Raw genomic sequence first — 27344 nt, 5'->3', positions numbered from 1 at the left:
TGTCTGAACAGTTGAGATCAACAGTTAAAATGTCTTTTTCAAAATGCTGTGAGAACTTGTGTGGGGGGTGGGGGGAATGATAGCATGTGTAACTCTGATCTTAGTTTTCATTGATTTTCTTGTCGTGTTTATTAAAAATGAAATTCTGGCATTTTTTTCCTTATATTTACTTATCATTTCTGTAGAATAATTGTACTTCATGCTTCATACTCTGCTGTGCTGGCTGAGCCGCTCTGCATCTTTCAGGAGCATGGCCTTCAGGGAGCACAATCTGTCTGTGCGACCCAAGCTTATCCCAGACACTCCCAGACAATTGCTCCTAAGAGGCACATTCACCTAGAAAAGTGCACCAAGAAGGAAAAAAAGAAATAGAACAGCATATTTTTTTTTCTGTGTCATAACCTAAATTTTCATTGCCCACACAATTAGAATACAGTATAATTCTAAAGCAATATTTTAGACTTCCAAAATGTTCTCTTCAGCTACACAAAACTGAAGGGTCCAATATTAGCCCTTTCATACAGGTGACAAAATGCAAGACTAGTCAGGTGAAAGAGGAGGGGCTGAAATTGAGGTCTTCTCACAAAGTCAGCTCTTGCTGCCACGATACAGTAGCTCTCTAAACTGACAGAAGTTCCATACTTTGTCCTTTAGTTCAACAAGCATGAGCACATTAAAAGTAGGTGCTTCCTACATACTAATATAAAACATATCCATTAAATTTTCATTAATTTATACTTCCTTAAAGGAATTATTTAATGATTCATTTCCCTTGATTGATCCTTGAGAATCTGTTGGCATTTAAATTTCATCATAGTGATCATCTCCCTATAGTAATTATCTTCAAAGTGACCTATATGACTACATATTCCATCAAAGGACTATAAATTATCACTTCCTAAAGAGGTTAGTTCTATTGGCAGTCATAATTTGAAACGTCTCTAGTTATTTTACTAGTCAGACTGAATATTAACCAAAGATCTTTAAAATCATGAATATTTGCATATGATCTTATACACAGAAGTAAAATTATACAGGCAAGATAAGAACACAATAAAAATGGTTTCCTCTGGTCAATAAACTTGTAAGGAATTAACCTCTTCCTTCCAATGGCAAAGATACATATTTACTGGAAAACATTTAGAAAGTATTCATTAACATCTTTTTACTAAGTTATATCCTAAACCAGTATTTTCTATGATATTTTCATTCCGTACTGATCTAAATATCTTATCCTCGTTTGATGGAATAAAGTCGTATACCCACTGATAAAATGAGTAGAGAATGTAAAACACATGAACTGATCATTATATGCACAAGGTACTCTGGAAAAGTACTAGGTCAAACAATATTCATGTTTTTTTTTTGTTGTAGTTATTATTGTTGTTATGGATTTTTGTCGTTGTTGCATAGGACAGAGAGAAATGGAGAGGAGGGGAAGACAGAGGGGGAAAGGAAGACAGACACCTGCAGACCTGCTTCACTGCTTGTGAAGCGATTCCCCTGCAGGTGGGGAGCCGGATCTTGAACCTGGATCCTTACACAGTACCTTGCACTTTGTATCACCTGTGCTTAACCCACTGTGCCACCACCTGACTCCCGATAATTTTTAAAAATACATTATTTACTTATTTATTAATGAGATAAGAGGAGAAAGAGAGAAAAAAACCAGGCATCACTCTGGTACCTGTGCTGCTGGGGACTGAACTCAGGACCTCATGCTCAACAGACCAGTGCTTTCTTTGTCCACTGTGCCACCTCTTGGACCACCCAATAATTTTTTAAAAAAACAGAATATGATATAAGCTGAAATAACTGGTATTTGATATCTTCTTGAAAATGAAGAATTTATAATAAATGTTTTAAAGTATTTTTGGTTGTTGTTAATTTTTTTCTGTTGTTTGTATTTATTATTGAATACAGAAATTTTTCCATCAGGGTTTTTGCTGAGACTTGGGCTCTACATGACCCCACCAATTCTGGTTGTCAATTTTTTCTTTTCTTTTTTAGAGGATAAGACAGAAAGAGTGAGGGAGGGATAGAGAGACACTGCATGGGGTGGAGGGACGGGCGGTGGCGCACCGGGTTAAGCGCACATGGCACGAAGCTCAAGGACCAGGCACAAGGATCCTGGTTTGAGCCCCCAGCTCCCCACATGCAGGGAGGACACCTCACAAGTGATGAAGCAGGTCTGCATGTATCTCTGTCTCTCTCCTTCTCTATCTTCCCCCCCTTCTCAACTTCTATTAAAAAAAAAAAAAAAACGTGAGAAAATGGGCACAGGAGCGGATTCATAGTGCAGGCACTGAGTCCCAGAGATATCCTGGAGGCAAAAAGAGAGAGAGAGAGAGAGAGAGAGAGGCTGCAGTACCACCTGACTGCTACTGAAGCTTCCCCCTGTAGGCACCACCATGTAGCGGGTGTGGGCTCAAACTTAGGTCCTCACAGATGGTAATGTGTGTACCCTACCAAGTGAGCAACCTCCCAGTCCCTAGTATTATGATTTTTAAAAAAATATTTATTTATTCCCTTTTGTTGCCCTTGTTGTTTTCTTGTTGATGTTATTGATGTCGTCGTTGTTGGACAGGACAGAGAGAAATGGAGAGAGGAGACAGAGAGGGGGAGAGAAAGATAGACACCTGCAGACCTGCTTCACCGCTTGTGAAGAGACTCCCCTGCAGGTGGGGAGCTGGAAGCTCGAACCGGGATCCTTATGCTGGTTCTTGTACTTTGCGTCACGTGTGCTTAACCCGCTGCGCTACCGCCGGCTCCTTAGTATTATGATTTTAAGAGGCTATAGGGAGAGTCAGATGAGACAGACATCTGTCTGAATCCCTATCACTGGCAGCACCACTAAAATGGGAAGTAACAAATTGCCATGGTGGCTTGAGAAGTGGGCAAGCAGCGCCTTTACTAGATTTTTAATCCGAGCACCGCCTAGCTCTGGTTTATGGTGGTACTTGTGATTGTGCCGGGGGCCACTTGTGCACCAGAGATGAAAGTCTATCGTGCTACCACTGTTACTATCTCCCTGGGCCAGCACCATTTTTTTGTTGTTGTTGTTAAGAGAACAGATGGTAGCTATGTCAGCATCAAAAAATATGTCCGTACTTTGTTGAATGGTTACTTTGGTCATGCCCCCATAATGCTATTCCCACAGACTGAAGGAAAAAACCAACAACAACAACAAAAAAACCAGACTTGTAAGCCAAGAAACACAAAAAGTTATCTCAAAGTGAGACTTTTGAGTCCTAGAATTAATGTATTATAAGCAATTATTTCTGGACCTCCATTTTATTATTTGTAAGTGAACCAGAAGAACTAGACTGCTGTCAAATCTAAGAATCCAAAAATTCCAGGCCGTGAATTATGTCACATGTAAAAATAACGTAAATACAAAAGTAGTTGGAAGAACTATTGAAGTTTCTGTTGGGGGGGGATGGGGACAGAGAAGTCATGGTGAGCTCACTTGCCCAGATCCCCACCCCACCCCACTAGGGAAAGAGAGAGACAGGCTGGGAGTATGGATCGACCTGTCAACACCCATGTTCAGTGGGGAAGCAATTACAGAAGCCAGACCTTCCACCTTCTGCATCCCATAGTGACCCTGGGTCCATGCTCCCAGAGGGATAAAGAATAGGAAAGCTGTCAGGGGAGGGGGTGGGATACGGAGATCTGGTGGTGGGAACTGTGTGGAGTTGTACCCCTCTTATCCTACGGTCTGTGTCAGTGTTTCCTTTTAATAAGTTAAGAATTAAAAAAAAAAAAAGTCGTGGTAGGAAAGGTACAGAATTATACCTCTATTGTCTTATAATTTGTAGACCACTATTAAATCATTAGTAAAAACTGAAGGTAGTTCAGCAGCCAAGGTTGACAGCACCGTGGGTAGAGTGCATTTCCGACATCTCTGAGGTATTAGGGTAAGCTCATGAGTACACAGGTCTCTCTCATAAAATAACATTAAAGAGCAAAATCCAAAAACTCTAGTTCGATTAGATGTAAAATATATAAACCCAGAAAAGCTAACTACCTTCAAATGCCTTAAATTGTAAACATACACACACACACAAAAAAAAAATGTCTTAAATTGTTAAGCGTATACAAAAAAAAAAAAATGCCACTAACATTAGCTTTTAAGATTTTTTTTCTTCAGTAACCAAATGAGGCAAGTGGGTGAGGGGCAGTTTAAGACCCCAGAGGGCTCTTACTGCTGGTTATAAGCACCTGAGACAGGTGCAAACAAATAGAAAATAAAGCCTATATCATGTTATAATCAATGCAATTATGGGGCCAGGTGGTGGGGCACCTGGTTGAGTGCACATTCAAGTCCCCAGTCCACACCCACAAGGGGAGAGCTTCCCAAGTGGTGAAGCAGGGCTGCAGGTCTCTCTCCCTCTCTATCACCCCCTTCCCTCTCAATTTCTGGCAGTCTAAATTAGATGGGCAGTAGCGCAGCGGATTAATCACAGGTGAAGCAAAGCACAAGGACTGGCGTAAGGATCCTGGTTCAAGCCCCTGGCTCCCCACCTGCAGGGACATCAATTCACAGGTGGTGAAGCAGGTCTGCAGGTGTCTGTCTTTCTCTCCCCCTCTGTCTTCCCCTCCTCTCTCCATTTCTCTCTGTCCTATCCAACAACGATCTATCCAACAACGACAACATCAATAACAACAAAAATAAAAAGACAAGGGCAACAAAAGGGAAAATAATTTTTTTAATTTTTAATTAATGCAATTATAAATCCAGTAGAGAAAAATACTTTTTCTCTTATAGACACACCCAGCTAATAACTTCTTTCCATCGAGTATCCATGGCTGAGTCAATACTGATGTCAAGTATTTATTTAACTCACAAACTAAAACTATGTTAAATTTAATTACAATGACTACACCAACCAAATCTTAACGGAGGAAAAATACTTAATATCCACATTCTAATGTGTAAATGATCTTAAGTAAACTGCACATAAAGATTGTGCTATAAGAAAATGTTAAAAATCTTTCAAATTGTATGCTTCTAGCTGTATCTGACTCGTCTGTTATTTTAGAGACAGAGAAAAAGAGAGATCAGAGCGTGACTTTGTTATATGCAATGCCAGAGATCATACCTGGGGCCCCATGCATGTAAGGAATATACTTTACCCATTTAATCAACTCCCTAAAAACTATTTTTATGAGGTTTAACATAGGCTTTGACTAAGCTTACTTTATCTTTTTTAAATGTATTCATTATTGGATAGAGACAAACTGAGAGGGGAGAGAGAGAGAGAGAGACAGAGACATCTGCAGTCCTGCTTCACCACTCCTGAAATGTTTCCCCTGCAGATGGGGATCAGGGGCTTTAACCTGTAATGTGAATGCTTAACCAGGTGTGCCACCACCTGGCCCCACTTAAATTATTTCTCAATTATCAACAGCTAAAATGTAATGCGGCTTTCACTGGTAGAATGGTTATATGCATGCTAAAAACAGATAGCCGAACTCCTGTGCTTATTTACCTAAGAAGAAATATGAAATTGTTAGCTAAGAATCATAAAAACATTATGAAATTGCAAGCTGCAATCTGATCTAAGCTATAATCTTGTTTAGTGGAACACGAAATAAAAAACATGAGTAAGTTATGTTAAGTAGCCCCTGGCTCACGGGGGTGGCCGGGTGGTGGCGCACCCCGTTGAGCAGAAGCACCTCCTTAAGGACCCCGATTCGCGCTGCAGCTCCCCACCTGCGGCAGGGACACTTCATGAGTGGTAATGCAGGTCTGCAGGTGTCTATCTTTCTCCCCTTCTGTATCTCCCCCTCGTCTCTCCATTTCTCTGCCTTATCGAATGAAACAGAGGGGGAGAGGGGAAGGCCGCCAGGAGTGGTGGATTGATAATGCAGACACCGAGCTCCAGATATAACCCTGGAGGCAAAAAGAAGTAATCGATGGCTCATAAGCAATGCCTTCCTCTGACACAGAATACAATTTTATGGGCAGAATTCTTCTCCAGTTGAAAGCCTACATTTTTACTTAAATATAGCTTTCAAACATGGGTACTTTTCAAAAATCACCATGCTGTAAAGGTGCTACTGCAAATCATATTACAATTTTATGGGAAACATTCTCCAGTTGAAAGCCTACATTTTACTTAAATATAGCTTTCAAACATGGGTACTTTTCAAAAATCACCATGCTGTAAAGGTGCTACTGCAAATCATATTATAAAACATACATCTTAATACTAAACAAAGGGAGCTGGGCGGTAGTGCAGCAGGTTAAGCACACATGGCGCAAAGCACAGGGGCCGGCCAAAGGATCCCTGTTTGAGACCCCCCCCCCGGCTCCCCACCTGCAGGGGGTCACTTCGCAAGCGGTGAAGCAGGTCTGCAGGTGTCTTTCTCTCCTCCTCTCTGTCTTCCCCTCCTCTCTCGATTTCTTTCTGTCCTAACCAACAACAACAATAACTATGACAACAATAACAAAGACAGCAATTAACAACTACAACAAGCACAAGGGCAACAAAATGGGAAAAATGGCCTCCAGGACCAGTGGATTCATATGCAGGCACCAAGCCCCAGTGATAACCTTGGAGGCAAAGAAAAAGAAGAAACCTAAAATAATAATAAAGGCATTGGGGTGTCCAGTTGGAACTTAACTTACTAACTTTTACTCACAAGCTCATTCTTGAGTAGTAGTTTCTGATAGTCCTCCACTATGTAAGTGCATGCATGAATAGAAGTTACTATATATTTATAAAATATAGTTATGCATGTATATGCAGAAGACTATATTAATGCATGTATTGCCAAAAAGGACACATTAGAGGCACTATATTAAAATACTGTTTTTAATAGAAAACACTTATGGCAGCTAAATACACACAGTAAATTTAAATTTTAAAAAGAAATGACTTGCAAAAATTATTTTGAAAAGTGCACTAAAATCATACTTGGAAGTAAATTATCCTTAGATAAAAACATCAATTCATGCCAGACTCAAAGTGCATAAAAAGCAGATTTATTTTAGAATTTATGCTAATGCCTGTACCTATGTCATTCAGATACAGTAGGGCAGAAAGCCCAGCCTCAAAAATACAGTCTTGATCTTACTGAATTTGCTTAATATGTGGCACTTAAATAGTTCCAAAAGCTGAAAATTATATGAGTCATTTTCTCTTTAGGAATAACGGCAACAGAATCAAATCATTTTCTTATTTTGCAAATCCTCTAACGTTATATAAGTTTCACAAGAAACATCTGATTACAGCTTTCAAAAAAAACAGTCAAGTAATCTCAGAACTTTTGAATAAGTTAAATAATAAATATTTGTCATAGATAAAAATAAACAAAGTAAATAATAGAGTGAGTTTACATTTTAATTTTGTAAAGCCATTTAAATCATTTCTCTGCAATAGTGGAATTATGTGATGAACAGAACCTGCACAGCCATCTGGAACACAGTCACCTTCTCAGCAAGACAAAGGATGAAGCAGCTGATCAACAGTCAGTGTTCCTCAGCCGATCACTTATATTCAGAAGTTACCCACAAAATCAAACCGCTGTGATCTTTTCAATGACCACTTTCAAAGCCAACTCAGTTTTAAAACAAAGATCAGCATGGAAACACGTAGGTTTGTTTTCAGTGGTCTCTGGCAATGATTTTGATTTAACACATATTAGTCACAATACACTGATGTTTTTACCGCGATCAAAAGACAGAAAACATTTGGCTTCAGAACAAGGAATCAACAAAGAGATATCAGTGTATGAATTCCCCTGACAACAGAAAGCCAGCAGCAGACTTTCAAACTGAATTAGCAGTCAGGAGAGAGCACAGTGGCTACAGAAAAGACCTTCATGCCTGAGGGCTCTAGGGCCCAGGTGCAATCCTGGGCACCATAAACCAGAGCTGAGCTCAAAAAGAAAAAAGTTTGTTATCAATATTGATCACAGAGAACAATTTATCAGCTTCCTAACAGAAGGGTATGATGACTTCTTCCGAAATATGCAAGTCATTTTCAACAAACAGAACAAATATTTATAAATTACTTTTTATAAGATTAATATTTATGCTTTTCTGCTATTAGTTTTTCCTACTCTTGTGTCAAACTTTTCCATATGTCTCTAGAAAGCCTAAAATATCCCTATGGCACAGATAAACAATAAAAGCACATTCTTATCTGTGTGATGATTAAGTTTGCAGAAAGGTTTATTTCTCTTAATTTGTACAAAATAGCCCCATTAATCCATGAAAAATAATGATCATAATATGATTTAAACCCCTAAATAAGTATTTCACTGGTTATTGCAAAGAAAACTACTTATTCAAACTACTGAGTACCTGTAAGCAAATTAGCATTTATTAAAATAGAATATATACTTAATTTATACTAAATGCCGCTTAAATCTATACATATTTTTCATCCTTAATTTTTAAATGCACACTTCATGATTATTTCCAAATACTACAGATATATACAACACTGAACTATGACAACTAGATTGTGACTTTAAAATAAGGAACCTCAAAACAGTCAGTAATGTACAATGTGTAAAATTCCAACAAAACCCAGGCTACTTTCTTAGAAAAATATTAGCCTTACAATACCGAGCGATATTTACAAGCAAACATGATCCAAACAGCACATGCAGATTCGGGGTAAGTAAACACTCGGACGCGAACTGCCAGTCGCACTTGGTCTCCACGGCAACAGATTATTTCTTCACAGAATGGAGACCTAGCAAAGAGAAATTTTATTCAATTTAGATGCAAACAAATACTGATTTACTTATAATTTACTTACTTCCAAGTAAATCAGTATTTAAAATATGTTTTAAAATCTTGTCTGCTAATGGCTGTAATTTGAAGCTCTTCAAATTACAAATTATTTCACAGCCTATAAAGTTACACTGGACATGACTGAAAATGCTTGACTGCAATTGCATCAAAATCCTATAAAAATTATCCCAGAGTGGTCCGGTAGGTGGCACAGTGGATAAAGCATTGGATTCTCAACCATGAGGTCCCGAGTTCGATCCCTGGCAGCACATGTACCAGAGTAATGTCTGGTTCTTTCTCTCCTCCTATCTTTCTCATGAATAAATAAATAAATTTTAAAAAATATATATTATCCCAGGGCTGGAAGATGGCACAGTGGTTTTGCAAAAAAAAAAAAAAAAGTTTTTTAGCCTGAGGCATGAAAGGTCTCAGATTCAATCCTCCATAAACCAGTTGAGCAGTGCATAATTTTTTAAAAAAATACTCAAATCTACATTTCAGACCTAATGAAATAAAAAGCTGGTGGCAGAGGGCTTTTTTTTTTTGCCTCCAGGGTTACCGCTGGACACTACGAATCCACTGTTCCTGGAGGCTATTTTTCCCTTTTGTTGCTATTATCATTGTTGTTATTATTGTTTGATAGGACAGAGAGAAATCGAGAGAGGAGGGAAAGACAGAGGGGGGAGAGAAAGACACCTGCAGAACTGCTTCACCGCCTGTGAGGTGAGCCCCTTGCAGGTAGGGGGTGCGGGCTCAAACCTGGATCCTTACACAGATCCATGTGCTTTGTGCCATGTGCACTTAACCCTCTGCACTACCTCTCGCTCCCAGAAGGCAAATTTATAAAAGCTTCCTTTGCAATTGTGAAATGTATCCTAAGTAACTACCTGACTGATTCCTAAGATGCAGTAAGTCAAAATTATTTATGAATTCAAAATGTAGCCTTACCTAAGACATGTGGCAAATGCTCGTCTTGCATTTCTATACACAAAGTGGATTGGAAATCCTTTAAATGTGTGGCCGTCAGGTACAGCTCTTCTTATGGCATCTTGGAATTCTTCATTGCCTGCAGATATACTTGTGGTTCGCTCAAATTCATAAGAAGCCAAAGCCGGTGACAAAAGATAGGAAAGCTGGTCTTCCCAAACTGTAGTGAGGCCAAGATCCTGGAGAAAAAAGTAAAGAAAAGAAAAAATGAAGTAAGTACATGTACCTTAATGAGAGGTGCTAATCTGGGAAGTAAGATACTTGAGTATTACTCTTGACTCCATTAAGTCTGCTGTTTTCTGACGCCTTGTAACACAACTGCCTACAAACATTCATTTTCTATGTTACATTATATGCTTATAATTAGAAAATTAAAAAATCATAAAAGGAGCCAAGGAGATAATCATTGGTAGTCCAACAAACTTTTGTACCCGAGGCATTGGAGGTCCCAGACTCAACTCCCAGCATCTCCATCAGACTAAAATCATGAGATAAATACAGTCACAGAACCGCACTATAACAGAAGAGGACAGCTTAGCAGAGCACTGGGTTGTACCTGAGGTTCCCGGTTCATCCCCCAGCATCACGTCTAGCACAGTAGTGCTCCGGCTTCTCTCTTTCTCTCACCCGTTCTCCCCTCCCTGGCCCCTCATGTGAAACTCTACCTCTCCTGGTTTGGGAGGTGACACAGTGGATGGAAGTGTTGGACTCTCAAGTGTGAGGTCCTGAGTTCAATCCCTGGCAGCACATGTACCAGAGTGATGTCTGGTTCTTCCTCTCATCCTATCTTTCTCATTAATAAATAAAAAATCTTGAAAAAAAGAGAGAAACTCTACAACTCAAATGTAATATATTAAATCTTTAAAAAGTATTATACTTATAAATGCATAAAAGTTTACTGTCTGTTAATAAGAAAATCTACATAACATGGACCCATGCAGTTCAGTCATGTGGTTCAAAGGTTGACTATACAATATTTTATAAAGCAATAATAAAAAATATTATTTTAATGTGTCAAAGAAATATTTTAAATGTCTGTAGTGTGTGTGTATCTCAGGGGCTGGGTGCCTGCACTACAAATTCATTGCTCTTGGCAGCCATTTTTTTCCTTTTTTTTTGTTTTGTTGTTGTTGTTGTTGTTAGAGGACAGGAAAGGGAGAAACTGAGAGGAGAGGGGAGAGAGGAGGAGAGAAAGACAGATACCTGCAGACCTGCTTCACCACTTGTGAAGCGACCCCCTGCAGGTGGGGAGCCGGGAGTCTGAACTGGGATCCTTGCTCAGGTTCTTGCACTTTTTACTATGTGCGCTTAATCCGGTGCACCACCACCCCGTCAGCTTTTTTTAAAATTTATTTTCCCTTTTGTTGCCTTTGTTGGTTTGTTGTTGTTGTTGTGGTTATTATTGTTGTTATTTATGTCATTGTTAGACAGGACAGAGAGAAATGGAGAAAGGAGGGGAAGACAGAGGGGGAGAGAAAGACAGACACCTGCAGACCTGCTTCACCGCTTGTGAAGCGACTCCCTGCAGGTGGGGAGCTGGGGGCTCCAGCCGGAGGCTCGAACCAGGATCTTTGAGCCGGTCCTTGCACTTTGCGCCAAGTGCACTTAACCCGTCAGTTTTTTTTTAATTTTTTAAAATTTTTTAGTATTTATTTTTCCTTTTGTTGCCTTTGTTGCCTTTTATTGTTGTTGTAGTTATTATTGTTGTTGTTGACTATGTTGTTGTTGGATAGGACAGAGAGAAATGGAGAGAGGAGGGGAAGACAGAGGGGGAGAGAAAGACAGACACCTGCAGACCTGCTGCACCGCCTGTGAAGCGACTCCCCTGCAGGTGGGGAGCCGGGGGCTCGAACCTGGATCCTTCTGCCGGTCCTTGCGCTTTGCGCCACGTGTGCTTAACCCACTGCACTACCGCCCGACTCCCTAACCCCTGTCAGTTTTTTAACATCAAGCTTAAGGTTCAATTCTTTGTGCCACATGAGAGCACCAAAGACAAAAACAGGTAGTACTTCACTGATGACACAGCACAGCAGTACTTTCTCTTTCAAAATATAAAATAAGAGGCCGAGTGATGGCACACGTGGTTGAGCACAACTTACAATGTGCAAGGACCTGGGTTCGAGCCCCTGGTTCCCACCTGCAGGTAAAAAGCTTTGCAAGTGGTGAAGCAGTGTTGCAGGTGTGTCTGTCTCTCTCCCTCTCTATCACCTCCTCCCCTCTCAATTTCTGGCTGTTTATGCAATAAATAAAAGAAGATAATACCAAACAAAATTCAAAAAAAATATGTGTATGTGTACATATATACACATACACATATATATTAAAATTTGGGGGCTGGAGAGGTGGTTTAGCGGTATCATATATGCTCAAGGATCTGAGTTTAGTCCCCAGCATCTCATTAAAATGGGGGGGAGGGGATCGGGCGGTAGCACAGTGGGTTAAGCACACATGGCGCAAAGCACAAGGACCCACATAAGGATCCTGGTTCGAGCTCCCCACCTGTAAGGGGAGTCGCTTCACAGGCGGTGAAGCAGGTCTGCAGGTGTCTTTCTCTCCTCCTCTCTGTCTTCCCCTCCTCTATCCATTTCTCTCTGTCCTATCCAACAACAATGACATCAATAACAACAATAGTAATAGCCACGATAAACAAAAAGGGGGGGGAAATGGCTTCCAGGAGCAGTGGATTTGTGGTGCAGGCACCAAGCCCCAGCAATAACACTGGAGGCAAAAAAAAAAAAAAAGCAGCAAAACTCCCTATTGTGGTCCAGGAGGCGGCGTAGTAGATAAGAGCATTGGACTCTCAAGCATGGGGTCCTGAGTTCAATCCCTGGCAGCACACGTACCAGAGTGATGTCAGGTTCTTTCTCTCTCTCCCTATCTTTCTCATGAATAAATAAATAAATTCGTAAAAAAAAAAGGGGGGGGGGAGGAGTGGGGTGGTAGTGCAGCAGGTTAAGTGCACATGGTGCAAAGCACAAGGACCGGCGTAAGGATCCTGGTTCAAGCCCCCGGCTCCCCACCTGCAGGGGAGTCGCTTCACAGGCGGTGCAGCAGGTCTGCAGGTGTCTGTCTTTCTCTCCTCCTCTGTCTTCCCCTCCCCTCTCCATTTCTCTCTGTCCTATCCAACGACAACATCAATAACAACAGCAATAATAACTACAACAAGAATAAAGAAAGGGCAACCAAAGGGAAAATAGACATAAAAATATATTTTTAAAAAACTCCCTATTACTTTAAGTATGCACAGTAGTTAGAATGGAATTAGAGAAATAGTAAAATATATTCATTATACTAATGTTCATAATGCTCTAATTTTTTTTTCTTTAAGTATCTTTATTTCTGGCTTTTTTCCCCTTCTTTTTATTTGATAGGACAAAGAGAACCTGAGAGGGGAGGAGGAGATAGAAAGAGGGACCCTGGCAGCCCAGTTTTGTTAGTCAAGAAGCTTCTGCAGGTGGGGACCAGGGCGCATGCCAGTTAAGACACACTCATGTGAGCTATCTCTCAGCCCTACTGGGAAAGATCTAAATAAGAGGGAATTCGTATAGTGGTATTTTTAGTCAAAGTCTAACCTAAGCCACAATTCTCGACTATTAGTAAAAAGTAAAAAATTTTTAAAGTATACAAATTTGGAGACTTTTAAATCTCAAAATTTAACTATATATATATATATTTAACTATATATATATAAAATTTAACTATAACAAAATTTAACTATATATAGTTAAATTTTGTTCTAGTTAAATATATAAATATATTTATATATTATATTATTAATTATTAATATATTATTAATATTATATTATATATTATATTATACATTATATTATATATTTATAGTTATATATATATATATATATATATTTTGTCTCCAGGGTTATTTCTGAGGCTCCGTGCCTGCAATACAAATCCACTGCTCCTAGAGGCTGTTTTTTTCCTTTTTGTTGCCCTTGTTGTTATCCTTGTTGTCATTATCATTCTTGTTGTCAGTGTTGCTGTTGTAGTTGGATAGGACAGAGAGAAATGGAGAGAGGAGAGGAAGACAGAGAGGGGGAGAGAAAGACAGACACCTGCAGATCTGCTTCACTGCCTGTGAAGTGACTCCCCTGCAGGTGGGACGTCGGGGGCCTGAACCAGTATCCTTATGCCGGTCAGTGTGCTTTGCACCATATATGCTTAACCCGCTACGCTACCACCAAACCCCAACTCCCCTCATTTTTATAACAGCAAGTTCCTATATAAAGGAACTACACGTGCTTCTTTTTCAGGATTAGAATAGAGTGCAAGCAAAAAGGAAAAACAAAGTTAAATATATACACAAGCACAAGACATTACACGTGTCGGCACTAATTACCTTCCTGTGCTCTGATACTAGTAGTCTTAGCTGCATTTCTATTTCATTACTTGTCACAGAAGCGTCAATCGTGGACGCACACAGTGGCGGGAAGGGAGGGAGAGATGTTGTGGCTCCCGGAGCGCACACAGATTTGATTGCTTCTTCACTCATGGGCTTCCATTTGGATTCATCATTCAGGTCAAATACACAAATTTCTACTGAGTCAGAGGGCTGACAATTCCCCAAGAACATCTGATGATTGAAAACACAACCAATCGTTCGATATGGGTACAATGGTTTGGGCTGCTCAGCAACTGGAGACTCAGCAGGATTGACAGGTTTGTGGATATACCTACAAGAAAATAAATCACAAACTGTCATTGTAAGAATGTAAACCTGAAACTGGCAGCCTCTTACTGAGGAAAGTACTACTCTAACAGAGCCAACCTAATTCCCAGGATTGGTGGATTGGTTTTCCCTCTTTTGCTTCCACGTTTTTGTTTATTTATCATCACTGGGCTTTGCGATCCCAGGCCCACCACCTTTTCAGATAAACACAGAGACAGAGAAACAGAGGGAAAGACAGCACAGCACCGGAGCTGTAATTTAATTTATAGTGCAGTGGGGTACATCCTTGAAGCTGGGTCGTGTGGGTGACAACATAAGCACACTACTCAAGTGAGCTGTCTCGCTAGTTCTGTTTCCACTATTCGATTTCTCTTTATGGTTATGATATATCCTACAATAAAGAAACCAACTTCAAAAAAAAAAAAAAGATACCAACTTCATTCCTTTAACATAAGAATATATGCTATGTATGCCATTAACTTCAAAACCAATAAAGTAATTTAGCTCCCCACCTAATTTAATATATTCACTTCACTCATTTTTTCTTTTATACTTTGACACAGGTGTTACTTGCTGGGACTTGGTGCCTGCGTGATGACTCTGCCTCTCCCAGTGGCCTTTTTTTTTTTTTTAATTTATTTGACAGGACAGAAATTAAGGTGAGAGGCAGACAGACAGACAGACAGGCACTTGCAGCCCAGCTTCACCATTTGTGAAGCTTCTTTCCCGCAGGTGGGGACTAGGGATTTGAACTGGGGTCCTTGTGCATAGTAACAAGAGCAGTCAACCAGGTGCATCATTGTCTGGCCCCTACAGCTTCATTCGAATAGCCTTAAAAACTTAGTTGAAAAAAAAAAAAACTTAATTGACTAACCTGTGTCCTGTTAAGCTCTCCCAAAAAGTAATGGTTCCATCAGTTCCACAAGTCATAACCCAGGCATGAGGTACTCCTTTTGCCTTAGTCCCAACACAGACAAAGGCTTCTAATCCATATCCAAGCAGAAGACTGCACAGAAGGTTAGCATGATCTTCACAATCACCCTAGAAAACACAAATCTGGCTTTATTAATCTATGTGGTTTTCAATTTTATGTTTTGCCATGTGAATACCCACACAATTTTACAACCTTAGACTCAATAAAATCATTTCAGAATAATGCACTGCAATTGTTGTTTCAACAGGGCTGAAATGTTAAATATAATCTTACATGTTTTTTATGACACTACCAACATTTTGGAAGCAAGATTAGAAAATTTTCTTGTAATCTGTAAAATGAGTTTATGAAAATCAATTCATTTAAGTCTAAATAATAAATGTACACAAATTCACAAGCATACTATAATGTAGTCTTCTATACATACATCTATTACACAAGTTTACAATTGAAGGATTTGAAAATACTACATAATTTATTTTTTGGTTACCCGAGTTATCACTACGGCTCACTATTCCTGGTGAGGCAGAAGGAGAGAGACAGAGAGATACAGCACTTCCAATATATTTTATACTATTTGCTCTTTCAAAAAAAAAAAAATTACCTGTGCACATAATAAACAAAATACTAGAAAGACATGGTTGTGATCCTGAACCTATCTCTAATTTGCTTATTAACTTACCACTATATCTTGGTTTCTTTTTTTTTATAATTTTTTTATATATATTTATTTATTTCCCCTTTTGTTGCCCTTGTTGTTCTTGTTGTTGGATAGGACAAAGAGAAATGGAAAGAGGAGGGGAAGACAGAGGGGGAGAGAAAGACAGACACCTGCAGACCTGCTTCACTGCCTGTGAAGTGATGCTCCTGCAGGTGGGGAGCTGGGGGCTCAAACTGGGATCCTTGTGCTGGTCCTTACACTGGTCCTTGAGTTTTGCGCCACCTGTGCTTAACCCGCTGCTCTACCGCCTGACTCCCTATATCTTTGTTTCTGACAGCACAGTACATATTGGTTCCTACCTTACAAAAGTTACATTAAGCTAAATAGTCTATCACCTGAAAAAATAAAGTACTGTAGCACTGACATTTAGATGTTAGGGAAAATGGTGAGAACAAGACTCTAACTGTTCAAAGTGATAACATGTACATTTTCTCTGATTAACTTATTTTTTAACCAATGTACCATAGATAGATACTATGCTGTACTGCTACTGAATTCTACTATGTGTGTAGGATACCTTGTTTCTACAGAGAAAGGCCAGCAGAGTGCACCACTGCTCCTGTTTACCTCCTCCTCCAATAACAGGGGCTCTTTCATAACCAAGGACATTAACAAATCTTGCCGCTTGCCTTGGAGTATCCAGAAGTCGCCCAGCCCGAAGTGGTTTAACATAGGAACAGACTGGTCGATTCACTCCATTTTCATCCTAGAGGAAAGAGGGGGGGGGATAATATAAAAATATTATCTGTAATGACACATTGGTATTTCCCCATTTTAACACCTTTGCTTTGAATATAGGTTTCCCCTGATATATGCAGAAGTAGGACTTCTTTTTTTTTTTTTGCTTTTTATTGCTGGGGCTTGGTGCCTACACTACGAAACCTAAACTACAAAAACTGTTCCTGTTCTGCATACAATAACTGAGTTTATATATAAATTACAGGATCCATGGGGGAATGTGGAAATGTACCCTTGTGATACCAAAAATCCTGTTAAGTCAACATTTGCTTAAAAAAAGCAGTAGAAGAGCTGAAAAAAAAGAAAATACAGGTTCCTACCAGTTAATTACCAGTACTAAATACCAGCCAAGGATACACTCGTAACTTAATCAAGATGGATTTCCATCTATTTTTTTTTAATTTTTTAAAAGTCTTTATTTATTGGATAGAGACAGCCAGAAATTGAGAGGAAAGGGGGAGATAGAGACAGACAGACATCTGCAGACCTGCTTCACCATTTGCAAAGCTTTCCCCCCGCAGGTGGGGACTGGGAGCTCAAACCTGGGTCCTTGTGCACTATAAGATGTACACTCAACCAGGTGCACCATCACCCAGTCCTGATTTTCATCTATTTGAAATCAAATATAGTCTAGAAGGAATTTATTAAAATGGAAAAGTAATAAGCACAGGTGGCGCAAAGCACAAGGACCGGCATAAGGGTCTCGGTTCAAGCCCCTGGCTTCCCACCTGCAGGGGAGTCACTTCACAAGCGGTGAAGCAGGTCTGCAGGTGTCTATCTTTCTCTCTCCCCGTCTCCCCCTCCTCTCTCCATTTCTCTCTGTCCTATCCAACAACGAAGGCATCAATAACAACAACAATAATGACTACAACAATAAAACAAGGGCAAAAATAAATAAATAAAATTTTTTTTAAAAAAAATTGAAAAGTAAAACAAAGATTGCATGTGTTATTCCTTACCTTTTCAGAAAGAGGATTACTAAATCAACTAAACTAAAACTAAACTAAATCTTTTACTAAAAGATTTTACTAAATCAACATTCTATTTTATCTAAAGTAAGTACTCTTTACAAGTTTAGCTTAAAAGAAACACACATATAATATAAAACATCAAATTCCAAATACAGACACGACACTTTTCTATTACAATTAACAAACCTGTGCAAAAATCTTAACCAGACGTGAGTTGTGTGATGGTCGAATCTGCAAATATTCTCTCCACCACTGCTTGGCATAAACAAGAAATAATCGCTCTTTCTCTGCAGTTTTCTGTCGCTCCAAAGCAAGCTTGAAATAAAAAAATAAAATAAAGTAATTCCAATGTCCATACATTCTCCTTAGTAATTCCAACTACTGAACTCCATGTACCTCTTTCCATCTCTCCCACCCCAACCTAAGTCATCACCATCTTTTGTCTGTAAGGTTTTAACTTCCCTCTCTCTGTAATTTCCTGGCACAATTCAGTAAATAAATTACATTGTAATTATCTTACCTAAAACTAATAAATGAGGCTGCTACCATACATGAAATGATACAGTGGGGATGGTGAGTGTGTCTCATTCCTAATTTTTGTAAGAATGCTTATTGAGCTGCTGGGGCTAGAACTTATTGTACATTACTTATAATCACACTAAAGCATTAGCTACCCAAACTAATAAAAATTAGCTAGTAAATGATCATTTTCTATAAAAAGGTATACGTTATCAGCAATCAAATAAACTACTATGAAGAAAATATACAACGCAAAGAAACTCCAGAATTTCTCACCTGTGTGTTCACTACTTCCTGAGATAATGTTTGAGTGAGTGTTGGATACATCTCAAGTTTTATATTTAAAATTCCCACAGAAACTTTGGATTCTGTACCTATAAGTATAAAGGTTTAGAGATTCAGATGTTTTAATAGATTTGTTTAACCAAAGTCTAACCAAAATAATTGGAGAATTTTATGTATCCCCCACTACATAAAGGCAACATTCAATATCATTTTTAATACCCCAGTAATCACCATTTTTTAAAAAAAGTTTTTTATTTGTATAAAGGCCTTTATTTAACTTTAAGGAGATAATCTACCTTCTTGGATTCCTAGTCACTTAGTTTATTATCTTCATTTATTTATTGGATAAAGAGAGCCAGAAATTGAGAGGAGATGGGGAGATAGAGAGGGAGAGAGACAGACAGACACCTGCAGCCCTGCTTCACCACTCACAAAGCTTTCCCCCTGCAGGTGGGGGGACCAGGGGCTTGAACCTGGGTCCTTGTGCACTGTAACATGTGCACTCAACCAGGAGCACCAGCACGCAGACCCTCCTAATCACATTTTAAGGGACTTAAAGTATATCTTAATCTTGATTTTCATTAAATGTGTGATACCAACCAGGCTTACCTAAAAGCAACTGTTAGCATGTCTATCATAGAAAGTATGGATACCCTTTTACCATGTGTAGTAATTCCTATCTAGTCTCATTTGTCACATCAAATACACAAATTTGCATGGGCTGGTGCAGTGGCGCACCTGGTTGAGTGCACAAGGATCCAGGTTTGAGCCCCTGGTCTCTACCTGCAGGGGGAAAGCTTTGTGAGTGGTGAGGCAGTGCTGCAGGTATCTGTCTCTCTCTCTCTCCCTCTCTATCTCCCCTACCCTCTCAGTTTCTGTCTCTATCCAATACATAGACAATAATAAAATAACTTTTGGTATTATCTTTATGTATTAGATAGAGCCAGAAATTGAGAGGGAAGAGGGTGATAGAGGCGGAGAGACACCTGCAGCCCTGCTTCACCACTCATGAAGTTTTCCCCCTGCAGGTGGGGCCCAGAGATTCGAACCCAGGTCCTAGTGCACTGTCACATGTGCACTCAATCAGGTGTGTCACCACTGGGCTCTTAATTTTTTTTTTTAAATACAAATTTCCAACCCATGACTGGATTAAAAAACTTGGACAGTAAGTATATTTCACATTAGAATTATCTAAGGCAAATATCAGGCATCTTTTTTCATAATAAATCTCCTACATAAAACATTTTTCAAAGTTGTTCACTTATTGTTTAAGATGTACATGGAGCAGTACACTGACTCTGGCATATGCTGTGCCAGGAATTAAACCAGGGGCCTCGGGAATGCTCTGCCTGTTGAGACACCTCCCCAGCTATTCTGCTGTTTAGTGGCGAAAAAAAGACATTCAAGGCTTGAGTTACCAAAATCCAAAGTACCCAGTCTATAGAGTCTACTGGGGAAACATGACTGTAATTCATTTTTAATACCAAGGCAATTCTATGTTTCACATAAAGCACTGACAGAATTCTTAAATGTATCAGCGAATATATTTTGCCTACTCGCTAATATATAAGACTCCAAAGAGACAACAGTAAATAAAACAAGTGCCATTCATCCAGAGACCAGTGGATAAAGAAGTGATGGGAGTGCTCTGGGAGGTGGCACAGTGGATAAAGCGCTGGATTCTCAACCATGAGGTCCCGAGTTCAATCCCTGGCAGCACTGTATCAGTGATGTCTGGTTCTCTCTCAGCCTATCTTTCTCATGAATAAATAAATAAATTCTTGGGGGAAAAAATGATGGGAAATGTGCTCAACGGAATATCTGTGATTTAAAAAGATAGTATTGTTTGGGGCCAAAGAGATGGGACCAGAAGGGATCAATGCTAAATAAAATAAAAGGTGAAAGACCACAGCTAAATTGTGCTCATTCAGAGAGTAAATAACTAAAGCAAACAAACTTGCAACGAAAAAAAAAAAGTAACCAGATTGTCCATAGGAGAACCATAGTGGTTTAGAGTGCTGGGGAGAGATACACACACACACACACACACACAATTTTGGGTTGGTCTGATGACTTACATGTATGAATGTAAAACTTTACCCCTGGAATCTTGTAATTTTGTAAACCACCATTAAATTACTAAGTAAAAAAACAAAAGTTAGGTATCATAGTGGTCAGAGAAATGACTCAGTGAAAACAGTGCAGGATTTATATATCAAGTTGAAGATTTGTTCCCCAGCACTGAACATGCCAGGGTTTTGCTCTGATCATTCTCTCTCTCCCACAAAAAATAAATACATAAATAAATAAATAAATGTAGGCACCATCTCTATCCTCAAGGAATACTATTCACTGGTACAAATATGAACAGATCAGCACCTGAGCCCCAATTTTCTACATGTAAAAAGAGCTAGAAGTACACATATTCCAGTGTACAAGTACTACTATTTCTGGAAGTCACTGCAGAAGGGGACACATTAAATCTGTGTTGCTGTGTGTGGGAGAGGGTAAATAGCTTAATGGTTATGCAAAGGGACTCTTGTGCCTGAGGTTCCAAAGTCCCATGTTCAATCCCCCACACCATCATAAGACAGAGATGAGCAGTGCTCTGGTTAAAAAAAAAAAAAAAAAAAAAAGGTGAATATATAGAGAGGGGGGAGGGGAAGAGAGAGAGATGGGGGACTATAGCATCACTTTGACATATATAGTGGACCTCATGTCTCAGAGTCCAATGCCTTATTTACTGTGTCTTCTCACAGGCTGCTAAAAGGAAAAATAAAATTCATTAACAATTTATCTGTTCATTTCCTGGAGGGGGGCAGTGGGGTAGGGGTTGATTTCCCTGAAGACAAAGTGAGACTGACCAAAAAGTCTGAAACTCCTACTATTTGTGAAGATACTGCCTGGGTCAGTGAAATGGCTCCCTGAAGGGTGTGCTACTTTGCCACCTGCACAACCCACAATGTAGCCTACGCCTCCAGCACACCCACACCCAACCGAAGAAAGCTCTGATGCTGTGGCCTCTCTCTCCCTCTTTCTGACTCTCTGTCTTCTGTTTCTCTGTCCCTATCTTACAAAACAAACCAGTGATAGCCATAACAGATAGTTGCAATTCTTTATATGTTAATAAAATTCTCTTGATATATAGTGGTACTCAAAATGTATAAAACACATTTGTAAACAGCCTGTGGTTATAAAAAGATAAGTGATATGAGTCATCATACCTACACCCATAAGTTCCACTGTAAGATTGGTTACTCCGTTTTCTGAACCCAAAACTGACCGCCATTCGAGGAAATATGATGCTACTAAAGTGGTCTCGCCAAATATATCTGTCTTGATTAATACCATATGAATTGGGTCACTTATTGATAACATTGTTGTTGAATCAGCCATCCTAGTTCCATCACCTAGCAACATAACAAAACAAACCAAAAAATTACATACATCTTTAGGCCAACATAAAGGAATACTTTTATTAAAAATTATACTAAATAATGAACTTCTTTTATTTTTTATTACTTACTAATGAGAAATATAGGAGGAGAGACACCTGCAGACCTGCTTCACTGCCTGTGAAGTGACTCCCCTACAGGTGTGGAGCCCGGGGCTCGAACCAGGATCCTTACTGGTCCTTGTGCTTCACGCCACATGCGCTTAACCTGCTTTGCTAATGCCCGACTCCCCCATAATAATGTTCTAAAGACAGAATCCTATAACCCTGTCATATAGAGATTTCTAGAGCCAGAGAGATAGTAAGGTGTCTATATGGCCCTACAGGAGGCCCACGTATGAGCCCAAGCACCACACAGGAAGTACAACAGCAGTGGTTGTGTTTTCTCAGAGAGAGAGGGAGAGAGGGAGGGAGAGAGAGACAGAGAAAGAGACTGTGAAAAAAAATGGCCTATCAACCAGGTGATAAGGCACCAGGTTAAGCGTAGGTACTATAAAGCACAAAGACTCATGCAAGGATCCCAGTTCGAACCCCCAGTTCTTCACCTGGGGGGGGGGGTGTCACTTCATAAGCAGTGAAGCAGGTTACAGGTGTCTGTCTCTCCCTCTCTCTATATTCCCCTCCTCTCTCAATTTCTCTCTGTCTTCTTTAATAAAAAATTAAGAATCTAAAAAAAAATGTTTTAAAGGACAAAAATGGCCTCTAGGAGCAGTGGATTTGTAGATCCCTAGCGATAACCCTGGAGGCAAAATCACGCATCTTAGGACCCAGTTATCCAAACAAGTAATAAATAAATAGTAAACCTACCACACCCAAGTAAAAGACTCTGGGGTGGGGGGGGGGGGAGATTACAGGTCCAAGAAGGATTCAAAGGACCTAGTGGGGATTGTATTGTTATATGGGAAACTGGGGAATGTTATGCATGTACAAACTGTTGTACTTACTGTTGAGTGTAAAACATTAATTCCCCAATAATTAAAAAAAAAAATTTAAATAGTAAACCTTTTACATTTTTAATCTTGAAATATTTTACTTATAAAAGTTATAGTTTAGCCACTTTCAAGTGCCATCGTCAGTGGCAGTAAAGAAATCCACACTGTCGTGAAGTCATCACCACTATTCATCTGCAGAACTTCACTCCAAAGTAAAATCTTGTAACCACGTGCCAATACATCTCTACCCTTCCCCAGCCAAAGCCTAGGTAGCTACCATTTTATTGTTTCCATGAGTTGGACTATTCTAGCAGCTTAAAAAAGTGGAATCACACAATACGTATCTGGATTATTTTTGCTTTAAAAGTTATATAACATTATACAGATCTTCATCATGTATCATGAATGTCTTTTCCCGACCATATCCCCAGCACTTATCTAGAGGTATTTAAATATTTACTGCCAAAAAACAATCATTACAAGTTTAAACACAATGCTCAGGGGAATTTGGAGCCAATAAAGCCAGAAGGCGGGTAGGGGTAGTTTACAGAGAAAGGAGCGGTGGGGGAAAAATAAAACGAAAGACTAAGGAGAATGCGTGTGCTACAAGCCTCTTACAGCAAAGTGCTGTTACAGGATAAAAACTAGCAGAGATTTGCTCAATTAAGTGAGAATGCATTGTTATTTCTTACCTAAACTTTCTCTGTGGACTTCAAGTAAAAAGCCATCATGAAAATCTGGTTCACAGGCACATGGAACGGGTTTAGAACGAAAACGTTGGTTTCGAAAGTGTAAACATAAAGTAAAAGTTGAACAGACTTGTCCAGGCAAGGGCTCAGGTTCTTGCAGATGTTCCAAGAAAGCTTTTCCACCCAAAACCTGAAGGTAAAGATACCTCCGTGTTGGATCAATATTAGCTGCAAAGTGTAGCAACATATATAAGGAGACTGCCAATTAACTGAAGGAATGTGATCAAGACAACAGGAAATATTGACAGGAATAAAATAAAGGCTTAAAAAAGAAAATTAGCAACTGACTACTTTCTCCCAGGTCGGAGGAGACAAGAGTCAAGTTTTAGGATACTTTGCTTTTTAGTAGCTTATTCAACATTACTTCTCCTCCACAAACCCACAAATATGTCAACCAGTATACTTGATAATTAAGTATCATTTAAAAAGCCAGGATGTATGTACAGCTGTTGTAAAATATATTATGAAAATGTAGGAAACACATGGTCCTATTTTTGTTTCTACTCTACATTAAATCTTCTGATACATATAACACAAGACAGATTCTAAGTTTCCAGGCTGATTAACCACAGACATCTAAGTATTTCATTCTTACATAAAAAGAGAAGTTTTCTACATAAAATACCGAAAACTACAGCACATCAATATGCAGTATCCACAACTAATGTTTTAAAAAGTGTACACATACTTTTTCTTAACAACGTTGATTGTTTGTCAGTAAAACAGACAGGTTGTTTCGGGGAGGGAGGGAGTTCTTGATCAACATTGTCCTAAAAAGGGAAAAGAAAAGCAAAATCAATTAGAAAGCAAAAATGAGTCAGTCAGAATCATACCAAAAATTAGACAAAGCACTGAAATAGAATGAAAACAAGTCTACGTAAAAGGTGATGCTACTAGTCATTTCTAAATCCCGAGGAATTATAGTCTTCAAACATGACACTGAATGCTAACATCAAGTCCATAGTACCTTCAATGAGATTAAACTTTCCCCAAATCTCATGGAGCCCTGAGTTTATAGTTCATTCATATACCAATTTTAATAAGGAAATGACATTCACAGCAGAAGCTGTTAGTGGGTCAGTTTTCAGAACAAATAGGCTTCTAAACTTCAAACACCATAAAAGGACGTTGCACTTATCCCCTGGTGTATTATGAAGTCCATCCAATTTCCACATGACATTACCCGTGTATTGAGGTCACAGTTTCTTATTATTGCCTCACTTTCAAAGGCCTACTTCCTAATTTGTGCGCTACAAGGCTACCATCCCACTACTGACCCACTTGGATAAAAGTTGATGTTCAAAGTTTCAAAATAGTTGACACACAACTATTTTCTTAAAGAAACTGATCATTTGTTAATCATGGAAAAATTGTCCCAAATCATCTTCAAAACCAGTCTAGTTTAAAAAAAAAAACTATAAAGCAGTACAAACTAATTAATCTAATTAAAACATGGACAAAGTCAAAGGCCTAGAAAATAACAAGAGGAAAACTCTGTCACTGATACATCCCCCTAGTGGCTACATTCAAAGGTCGAGCTCCTGCGTTCCTGAAAGGAGATCACTAGATGCAACAGTCTTCAAGTGGCTTTACTAAAAGGAGAGGCACCGACTATGGATCTCATTGGCAGCGTTAAAATAAAGTAAAAAGTATTTACTCACAGTAACGAAGTTAAGTTCCTTCATCACGTCATCGATGATCCCCCGACGTCTGAGGGCTTTGATCAAATCTTCTGTTGATAACTGCTGCTGGTCAGGCGCCAACTCTTCCCGTATGGTGTCGGCCAGGATTTCTCTTATTCTGCCGTGGACATCCATCTAGGGAGGGAAACTCGCGTCACAAGTCACAACATCACAGAACCCGCAAAGATTGCCAACTAGCTCCTTCCTTTCTCAGATACAGATTTAAAAAAAAAAAAAGTAAGTTAATAGACTAAACTTCAGGACGTTTTAGTTTTCTCAAGCTGATTATAAAATCACTACCAGAACTCAACTAGAAAAAAGATGAGTTTTAAGAAGACTGTCATCTGTGGTCCTGGAGGTGGCGCAGTGATAAAGCTTTGGACTCTCAAACATGAGGTCCCGAGTTCAATCCCCGGAAGCACATGTGCCAGAGTGATGTCTGGTTCTATCTCTCTCCTATTATCTTTCTCATTAATAAAAAGAATCTTTAAAATAAAAAAGAAGAAGAAGACTATTATCTTTCATAAAAAGTGCAAACTGTCGAAATATTTTTTCACTTGTCATCGACCCTTTGGCAAAAAGGATGCATTTCAGCTTTGGGGTGATTTACCTGGAAACTTGCACTAAGTTAAAGTTTATGGAGTCCCCTCTCGGGGCCTCCGAGAGCCGCAGATAAAGGCCCGGCGACAAGTGCACAGCGACCGACCCCGGCTTCTCATCACTTCCGCTTCTTGCGTCCACTTGAGCCCCTCGGAGGAGCCCTAAAGACCGTCTTCTTCTGGTCTCCCAAACATTCTCATGACAAACCCTTCAGTGACTTGGGAATGGCTGTCTGGGTTCAACCTCAACTGTGTGTGTGCGTGTGTGTGTGCGCGTGTGTGTGTGTGTGTGCGCGTGTGTGTGCGTGTGTGTGTGCGTGTGTGTGTGCGGGTACACACACCCATGTGCGGGTACACACACCCATGTCCGGGTACACACACCCATGTGCGGGTACACACACCCATGTGCGGGTACACACACCCATGTCCGGGTACACACACCCATGTGCGGGTACACACACCCATGTCCGGGTACACACACCCATGTGCGGGTACACACACCAATGTGCAGGTACACACACCCATGTGCGGGTCCACACACCCATGTGCGGGTACACACACCCATGTGCGGGTACACACACCCATGTCCGGGTACACACACCCATGTGCAGGTACACACACACACTAACTTGATAAGGCAGAAATGGAACGGGGAGAGGGAGGTGGGGACAGACAGAGCGACGACGCCTGCAGCCCTGCTTGGCCGCTGGTGAAGCTTGCCCTCTGCCCCCTGCCAGTGGAGACCGGGGGGGGCTCGAACCCGGGTCCTTCCCCATGGTAACGCGCAGCAGAACCACTCCTGCAGCGGGGCTGTTTCCTATGGCTCCTTCCTCGAGGTCTCTCGCAACGTGCAGCAGAGCGCCGACAGGAGCCTCCCGGTGCCCCAGCCTCCGGCCCGGCCCGGCCCGCGTCCCCTCTCACCTTACTCAGCTGCTGGTGGATGAGCTGCTTCAGCTCGGACGCTTTCTCCGGAGGCAGCGACATGCTGGCGCTGGCCCCGACTCCAGACGCCCCAGCTGGCCGAGGATCGCTAGTCGCTCTGAGCCGGCGCGTCCGCCAGCCTCGCGCTGCTCCCCGGAGGCGCCACGCCGCGTCAGGACGAGAGCAGGGCGGGCGCCCGGGCAGAGTGGCGGCGGCGGCGGTGGCGGCGGCGCCCCAACTGTTGTTTTCAAACGGCGGCGGCTCGCGAGACCGCAGGGCTGTCCTTCGTCCTGCCTGATGCCCAGCGCCACCTACGGGTCTCCTGTCAGGGTCCGCACCCCGCTACTTCGGCACACCCAGTCTTTGTCTGGCCAGAATCTCCAGCCTGGCAACCTGGCCTTCCATCGCTGCCC

General features: G+C 40.4%; 1 protein-coding gene across 2 annotated transcripts; it reads right to left on the bottom strand.

Moving 5' to 3' along the window:
• Positions 1-100: 100 nt before the first annotated feature.
• CEP76 (centrosomal protein 76) lies at positions 101-27341 on the bottom strand. 2 transcript variants are annotated; one of them, XM_060200632.1, is made up of 13 exons: positions 26932-27341; positions 25391-25546; positions 24418-24499; positions 23673-23897; positions 21819-22004; positions 18586-18683; positions 17977-18105; positions 16599-16787; positions 15301-15467; positions 14097-14430; positions 9704-9921; positions 8599-8714; positions 101-336 (listed from the first exon to the last, which is right to left on the bottom strand). In XM_060200632.1, exons 1-13 carry the CDS (start codon positions 26992-26994, stop codon positions 320-322), a joined length of 1980 nt encoding a protein of 659 aa, XP_060056615.1. In that variant the 5' UTR covers positions 26995-27341; the 3' UTR covers positions 101-319. The 2 variants fall into 2 exon arrangements, with proteins under 2 accessions (XP_060056615.1, XP_007517238.1); XM_007517176.3 differs by lacking the exon at positions 101-336 and having other exon boundaries at positions 6979-8714.
• Positions 27342-27344: the final 3 nt, after the last annotated feature.

The sequence above is a fragment of the Erinaceus europaeus genome, chromosome 10 (assembly GCF_950295315.1).
Source record: "Erinaceus europaeus chromosome 10, mEriEur2.1, whole genome shotgun sequence".
Taxonomy (NCBI): Eukaryota; Metazoa; Chordata; class Mammalia; order Eulipotyphla; family Erinaceidae; genus Erinaceus; species Erinaceus europaeus.
Note: the sequence above shows the minus strand (reverse complement) of the source record. Positions and strands in the feature narration are given on the sequence as shown.